This window comes from Denticeps clupeoides, chromosome 8 (assembly GCF_900700375.1).
Source record: "Denticeps clupeoides chromosome 8, fDenClu1.1, whole genome shotgun sequence".
Classification (NCBI taxonomy): Eukaryota; Metazoa; Chordata; class Actinopteri; order Clupeiformes; family Denticipitidae; genus Denticeps; species Denticeps clupeoides.
In genome coordinates, this window is record NC_041714.1 from 2,535,111 (window position 1) to 2,543,600 (window position 8,490).

The 8,490-nt window shown below is 42.0% G+C and overlaps 1 protein-coding gene across 2 annotated transcripts; it reads left to right on the forward strand.

Moving 5' to 3' along the window:
* The first annotated feature begins 2,699 nt into the window (after positions 1-2,699).
* Positions 2,700-8,332, forward strand: decr2 (2,4-dienoyl CoA reductase 2, peroxisomal). 2 transcript variants are annotated; one of them, XM_028989287.1, is made up of 10 exons: positions 2,700-2,840; positions 3,119-3,264; positions 4,271-4,339; positions 4,469-4,520; positions 4,624-4,759; positions 6,065-6,189; positions 6,292-6,385; positions 6,884-6,988; positions 7,073-7,307; positions 7,867-8,332. In XM_028989287.1, the coding sequence occupies exons 2-9, from the start codon at positions 3,164-3,166 to the stop codon at positions 7,291-7,293; spliced, it is 903 nt and encodes a 300-aa protein (XP_028845120.1). In that variant the 5' UTR covers positions 2,700-2,840; positions 3,119-3,163; the 3' UTR covers positions 7,294-7,307; positions 7,867-8,332. The 2 variants fall into 2 exon arrangements, with proteins under 2 accessions (XP_028845120.1, XP_028845119.1); XM_028989286.1 differs by having other exon boundaries at positions 7,073-7,261.
* Positions 8,333-8,490: the final 158 nt, after the last annotated feature.

The window sequence follows — 8,490 nt, forward strand, 5'->3', positions numbered from 1 at the left end:
GTCCTTCTCTGACTTGATTCTACCAACTTTCCCCTTAGAGGGTTTATCCTTCGTCTTCACAGAGTCTAAGTTTGAAAGTGTCAACTGTGATGAGTCTCTTCATTCTGATGAATCATATTTAATCTTTGTCTGGATTCATTTTTAATTGAAAATAATAATTTAAAGTTAATTTAAATATGATAAGACTGGCATGACGGATTTTTAATATAAACAAAAAGTTGTTTACTCACAGAGTATGAAGTTAGTAAAAAGCCTGGTGTTGAACCTTGGTGAGACTGTGGGTAAAAGTACATTTGACTGCCTTCATATCAATGAGATAAATCAATAAAATGTTCCAACTTCACTAAAGCCTCACTTCTCTCTTCTCAACTACTGAAAGTATATTGATTGTCATTGTGAAACACTGCAGCACAGCACACGGTGACACAACCAGGTCTGTCCTCTGCTTTTAACCATCACCCTTAGTGAGCAGACATGACAAGTGCCCGAGGAGCAGTGTGTGGGGACGTTCCTTTGCTTAGTGGCACATCATTGGCACCTTGGTGGATCAGAATTCGAACCGGCAACCTTCTGTGCAGCAACACACAAAACAGGCACTGATGTGATACAACACAGTGTCCGCTTACATGATTATCTGCACAGAAACTGCTGGTTTCTTTTCAAGCATGCTTTGGTTATCGGTGTAAAAGATGTCCCAGACTAAGTTTAACTCTCATATTTATTACAAACTGTACAAGTGCAAATATTTTTTAATATTAATTTAATTTTTTTCTTTAGAGTCAAGCTTTTCTTGGCTTCTTGAAAAACCCTGTTTGCTTCCTGTAGCCTCAGCTCAACATCATAAGAGAAGGTAGGCACAATGCAGACAGAAGGAAACTTCAATGAGCTTCTCAGATTTAGTAGAAAGGTTGAACTTGTGGGCAGTATTATCGTGTCTGATGAGCTCGAGGTAGAAGCAGCAGAAGACATGATTCAACAGGGATGAATGGCATCACTTTAGTGTAGAGAGTGACTTCTGTCATATGCAACTGAGACTTATACATATAGTATTTTCACACATGCCCTCTTTGGTAGAAGTTCAGATATGTTGAAAAGATAGCACAGAGCCCCTCTAAACACTGCGTCTTCAAACTGGAGATTAAAGTCACCCTGGATTTCAAGCTTTTCCCTTAATATGTCTTTGAGATGGTCTACAGATTCGGAAATAGCAGGACACTGCACCCTTCTGTAGTTGTTTGGGGAGATGTTCACATGCAGTAACATGGCCTGTAAAAAAAGTAAAAAAAAATAGATGACTCTGTACAATGGACATTTTAAACAGATCTAGAAATGCTAGCTTCCAGACCACACAGTACATTCAAATATGCATACATTTATTTAAAGGAGAATACAATCCATACCATACTATTCCATAAAGCAGAGCAGTCCTCAAGGTAACAAACACCTTTCCTCTGACCTAATAGAAGTGAAAGTGAAGTGATTGTCATTGTGATACACAGCAAGCACAGTGATACAAAGAAATGTGTCCTCTGCATTTAACCCTGTATCACCCTTGATGAGCAGTGGGAAGCTTTGACAGGGAGACAGACTCTTTATCAGGAAACCGATGCCTGACTACAGATCTCTTAGTGACATCCAAAGATGCTATTTGCAAACGAGGCTATCATTTCAACCATCAGCTGATGCTTAAAGAAACTGTGACTCAAACTGCTTATATGTCCTGTCTTATAAATATTATAGTACAAGTTCCTTTTGTAATCAGTTGATAATTTCCCCTTTCCAGATGTTACAAGAATATGATTTGTTGGAAGTGATGCATCTGCTATTTCCTGAACAATATTGTCATCCATCTGTATGTTATTTTTAGTAAATATCATTTTAAGTGTATGTGACTTGGAAACATGCAAGATATCATTCAATTCCATTAAAAAAAAAGTTTCTGTTCAAGAATTTCCCAGAGTGGAAAGATCCTGAGTGTTCAGGTGTCTGATGGGCTGTGGGATGAAGCTATTGCGTAGTCTGGCAGTGTTTTTCTAGATGGCAGGAGGGTGAAGAGTGCATGTGAGGGGTGTGTAGAGACCTTCACAATGCTGGTGGCTTTCCTGATGCAGCGTGTGTTGTAAATGTCCGTTATGGGGGGTAAGAGAGACTCTGATGTTCTCCTCAGCTGTCCTCACTATCCGCTGTAGGGTCTTGCGGTTCAATAAGGTGCAGGAATAACTTCACAATTGAGGATTTGAACCCACAACCTTCTAATTACGGATCTGCTTCCTTACTTGCTAGGCCACCACTGCCTAGAAGGTGTGTGTAAGGTACAAAAGTCGCTGTTAATTCCCTACATCCAGGTGTGGTTGCCACAGAGTGTCATCCTCGGTGACGCGCAGCTCGGCCGCCACCCCGAGTCCCGCTCTCCTCCGCCGCCATCTGCACCTGAGAATTTCGCTGCGATGCTAAATGTCTGCCACAATTCCCTCACTACGCTGATCTAATTCCAGCCCCCCCCCCCCCCCAACTACATAACTATCTTCGCTCCCGGCCACGGACTATTGCCCACTCACAGCGACCCCCGAACACCTCGCTGCTCCCTCCATATAGCTCCTCCCCCCACCTGCAATCAGCCTGGACCACGTGACGTCCCCGAAACCCCGCCCCCCATAGAGTGCGAGAGTATTTACTGAGGCAAAAGGCCATACTACAAATCCCACAATGCAGTGCTTCTTTTGACGTCCTCTGAGGTCGGCTCCAAAGTTCGAAGTCGGTGCTTTGTGCCTCCGACTGCACAGCTTCCTTTAAAATTGTGTTCTACAGGGGCACTCCTCTGCGTTTCATCTGTTTGCAAGGTACTGTCGTTGCTTAACGTGATAACATTGCATTCTGTGGACGTTCTCACGCGCCCCCGTTAACAATTACGCCACGGGCTGGAGAAAGCGCTTTAAACACAACGTTGAGTTGTTCATTTTACGCGGAACGTTAGTTCTCCTGGAGCAGTTTTGTTGCTTTGTGGCCCAGATCATTGCAACTCATTATTTCTACTCTCTTGAGCAGAGTTTGGCCAGCGTTTATGTGCGCCTGTTGTCACGGTTCTCATTACTACAAAACAAACATCTCTTTTTCACAGAGTCTCGTTATTGAAGTATTTACACAGTCACACATCAGCCCCAAAATGGCAGAAGATCCACGGAAGCCTGGAGAAATCCCTGAGGATGTGATTACTGACGACTGCATGGACTCCTACACCCACATCTACTGCCCAGATCTGCTCAAGTTAGTGCATGCATGTAGTCATCGCAAACAACCTGGCAATCTTTTAAGCAAGACCGCATAACAGTAACACATGTGAAGCTACTGAACTTATTAGGAATGCCTTCTACTTACCTCAGTAAAGTTAGCAGTGAGCTCTGTATTCAAGTCATTCACAGGTCTTTGCTGGATTTTTTTCTTACTCATGAGACACCAAACCTAGAAATCTCTACTTTCAAAGTCGGGTATGTCTGTGAATTTACACACACATTGAGCTTTCAATCACTGCAGCCAATAATTTGTAAGAATCCGTAATAATTCAGCGACTCGTCCCCTCTCTGCACTTTTGATTTTAATGCCAAGTTTAAATACAATAAAAGTTCCAAATTGAAAAACAGGGAGTGGTTTAATATACATTCCAGTTTGGGGTCAAGCTGTAAAGCCATGTACATCATGCACTTTGACACTTGTGAAAGTCAAAGATAATAGGGAAAGGGTTGGGGTTTTATTTTGAATTGCAGAAAGTAGTAGACATGCACTGTCTGAGCGGCAGAATTATTTAGCATTTTCACTATTTATCTGATGCAGCAATTGGAAAAACCCACGTGTGTATAAGTTCACAGACATACCTGACATTGTTAAAGTGGAGATTTCTAGTTTTCTGTTTAATGAGTAAGAGAAAATCCAGTGAAGTTCTATGTCTGTTGATTGGTGGTAGTAACCTAGTGAGTAACGCACTCGCCTAAATCCCACTTACTACCATTATGTCTCTGAGCAAGACACTTAACCATAAGTTGCTCCAGGAGGACAGTCCCTGTAACTACTGATTGTAAGTTGTTCTGGAAAAGGGTGACTGATAAATGCTGTAAATGTATGTTGAATTCAGAACTCACTGCTAACGTTACAGGTCTTCTACTATCACTTGTTCCCTTTTCCTAATCTAATTTTATATTAGCATCATGAACAGGTCATTGTTTTCTCTGTAGACTCATGTAAATCACTACTGTTTTTGTGGAAAATGTTTTTTCAGGGATCAGGTGGCCTTTATTACAGGTGGGGGTTCTGGAATTGGTTTTCGCATTGCTGAAGTTTTTATGAGGTAATCTTTACCCTGTGATTGAGTTGTGTGATTTAAAAAAAAAAAAAAAAAGAGTTTGCCTGAAAAGTGTCTGGTGCCAGTTATCTAATATATTACTTATCTAATATAAACCTGGCTTTCTCTTCACAGGCATGGGTGTGATGTGGCCATTGCCAGCCGGAATCGTGAACGCTTGACTGAGGCAATCAATGCACACACATGAAATGATCAGTATTTGCATATAGTGTGTATAATGCAGTGCTGACTTGGCCTGCAGCATCATCTAGGTGTTTGTCTGTATGTAGGCATCTCAGAAGCTGAGTAAAGCTACTGGCCGTAGGTGTCTCCCCATTGTTATGGATGTTCGGCAGCCGGAGACCATAACCGCAGCCGTTGAGGAAACGCTGAAAGAGCTGCACCGCATTGATATACTGATCAACAGTGAGGCGCGCACACACACACACACACCCACACACCCACACACCCACAGTACACGCCTCTCATATGCTCAACAGGTAGATGAAAAAGCTGCATCACCCGTGTTAAGAATAAGCATTTTTTGCACCAGCACAGATTAAGATGCAGAACAGTGTTTCAGTGTTAATATATACAGTTGAAGCCAAAAGTTTACATACATTTGCTTCGTATTTGGTAGCATTGCCTTTTAAACTGAATGACTTTGGTATTCTTCCACAAGCTTCTCACAACAGTTTAATGGAATTCTGGCCCATTCCTCCTGACAGAACTGATGTAATTTAGTCAGGTTAGGCCGCCTTGCTCTCACACGTCTTTTCAGCTCAGACCACAAATTGTCTATGGGATTGAGATCAGGGCTTTGTGATGTCCACTCCAAAACATTGACTTTGTTGTCTTTAAAGCACTTTGTAACCAATTTTGCAGTATGCTTAGGGTCATTGTCCATTTGGAAGACCCATTTGCGCCCAAGCTTTAACTTCCTGGCTGATGTCTTGAGATGCGTTTTCAATATTTCAACATGCTGTTCTTTCTTCATGATGCCATCAATTTTGAGAAGTGCACCAGTCCCTCCTGCAGAAAAACACCCCACAACATGATGCTGCCACCTCTGTACTTCACGGTTGGGATGGTGTTCTCACACTTGAAGGCATTGCCATTTTTCCTCCTAATATAACTATGATTCCTTATGGCCAAACAGTTACATTTTTGTTCCATCAGACCACAGGCCATGTCTCCAGAAATTAGGGTCTTTATCCATTTGTTTAATCTGTCTTTTTTTTTTTTTTTTTTTTTTTTTTTAAATGGCCTTTTCCTGAGTAGCCTTTCAGTGCATGTACAGGACTCACTGTGGATAGTGATCCACTCTTACCAGTTTCAGCAAGCATCTTCACAAGGTCTTTTTGCTTTTGTTCTGGGATTCAAGCCTTATCAATCCTTATTGGTCCAGTTGTGGACCAGTTGCTGCCAACCTGAGCACAAGAGTCAAGTGGCAGTTGAGAGAATTCTCCTTTTATACCCATTCCTTAAACCCCGTACATGGCATCACCCAAAAACATATTATCTTGCACCTTCCTGCATGCACATATGAGTCTTTGAAACCTTTGTACTCCACCATGTGAAAATGGTCTCTGCATCTGTAAATGCATATCTGCATCCATGTATGTGACTGCCGTACTACCACCTATTTTGTATGTGAACAGCACACTTTTCATGAAATATGCAAAACATGCTTTCTGAATAGAAAAATCACCCCGTCCTTTTGATCCCCAGATGCTGCAGGAAACTTTATTTGCCCTGCTGCTGCCCTGTCATTCAACGCCTTTAAAACGGTGATGGAGATTGACACCATGGGCACCTTCAACACCAGCAAAGTGGTCTATGAGAAGTGGTTTAAGGTGAGCTTCTTGTCTGCTTATCACTGGGTAGTAGACGCACCAGTTAATTTCATTGACTGCTGACTGCTCCACTTCCCACTTCTTGTCTTTCCATTTTGGTAGGATCATGGTGGTTCCATTGTGAACATCTCTGCCACTTTGGGTTATAAGGGTCAAGCACTACAGGTGCATGCTGGGTCTGCAAAAGCAGCCAATGGTCTGTGCTCCAAAATATTTATACTTATTATTATTATTATTATTATTATTTAATGTATTTAATGTCCTATATGCGCAGTTTTATTTATTTATTTATTTATTTGGGTTGAGAAATAAGTGCTTTTACCACTTACTACTTTGCCTTGTCCTGTTTGGTTGGGGCAGTTGTGGCCTAGCGGGTAAGGAAGCGGACCTGTAATCAGAAGGTTGCCGTTTCGAATCCTGAGCAATGCACCATCCTCACACACTGCTCCCTCGGTGCCTGTTGTGGCTGCCCACTGCTCACCAAGGGTGATTTGTTAAAAGCAGAGGACACATTTTGTTGTGTCACCATGTGCTATGTTGTGTTTCACAATCACTTTCACTTTACTACACATTTTGTATTTTAATGTACTTTACCTAAGGCCCTGGTCTAGTCAGTCTGGTATCCAAAAACAGCATTCAACAACTTTAATTCAGGCTTTATTAAATTTTCACTTTCTCTGGCTGTCTCATGCAGATGCTATGACACGGCACCTGGCAGTGGAGTGGGGTCCCAGTGGAGTGCGGGTCAACACTGTGGCACCAGGACCCATCTCTGGCACTGAGGGTTACCGCAGACTAGGTGAGGAGGGCCAGCATGAACCCTCCAAACACGTTCATCATCTCTGATCTAGTCACCTAGTCAAGTTTTGTATTTCGTTCTCAGGCGGTTCGCATGCTGAGAGTGGAGGAGCGTTCCGCAGCATTCCTCTGCAGCGAGCAGGAAATAAGACTGAGATGGCGCATGCAGTGCTCTTCCTCTCCAGCCGGGCAGCATCCTACGTCACCGGCAGTGTGCTGGTTGCCGACGGGGGGTCTTGGCTCACTTCAGCCAATGACATGGAAAGCCTGTTGGGTATAATCTCATCTCGCCTAGCTAAACTGTGACAGGCAGCACACAGGTGTGTGATATCGGTGTGTGAGACAGCTACCTTTTACATATACCTGCTTACCTGACACATCCTTATCAATCGGTGGCTGTTCCACTAATCAGTGTATGTGATCCCATCTGAAGGGTCATGTCGTATTTAATAATGTACTGCCATGCTACATGCCTAGATGGGGCAGTGGTGGTCTAGCAGGTAAAGAAACGGACCTGTAATTAAAAGGTTGCGGGTTCAAATCTGGAACCGCTAAGGTGCCACTGAGGTCCCCTTGATCAAGGTACCGTCCCCACACACTGCTCCCCGGGTGTGTCACATTTGACCACTTGTCTCTTCCAAGCAATCAATAAGATTTTAAAAATCTGTTGGATAATTATTAGTGATTTGTGAGACGTTAGCGAATGTTTCGGGTGTTCTTTCCAACCTGTCCTTTCTAAGAAATTAGACAGTTTAGATTGAATGAATAATAATGATTTAGTGTAGGACTAGGCTTAATAATGGAAATATGAATGATTTAAAAAAAAAAAAAAAAAAAAAAAAAAAGTGGTCTGAAATTAATTGAGGTTTTCCCCTTTAGGGTTGTGGTCAACAGAGCTGAAGAGAGACAGGAACTGATGCCATCTGCAGACCAGTGGTCGCATGATAATGGAGAAGAGGAGTCTGCATCAATATTTTGGATCTCTACAGGATCCAAGACTGATTGGTTCAGTGCTACAGTGCAAATACAAATTGACCTTATCAAACCTGTTTATTTAGGGATATATACTAGATTTCATGTTTAGATACTAGATTTTTACTAGATACTGTTTTGCATTTTGGCAGAAACCCTGAATTTATAAACGCAAATCTAATTGCAATATATGTTTTTTTTTTAATATAGTAAAAATACTTCTCTTCATTGCCTGTGATATTGGGCCAATAAGGGAATCCTGTGTAGTTGCCTATTTCAGCTCTAATGTTGTTTTATTTTTTATGGGATGTATATAATTGTAAATGTTGGAAATGAATAATTAAACATCGAACGCAACTATGTACTGAAACGGTACAGGTGGCACTGTCTTTCTTTACATATTTTGTCCACGAGAGGGCGCAACTGCATCTAAAATAATCCAGAACGTAGTAAGAATGGATTTGACGGCTGTTTTAAAAAACGTTTTCATACGCTTTTCCCCAAGTTTGTCCGTGCTTTATCCTGTGTAGT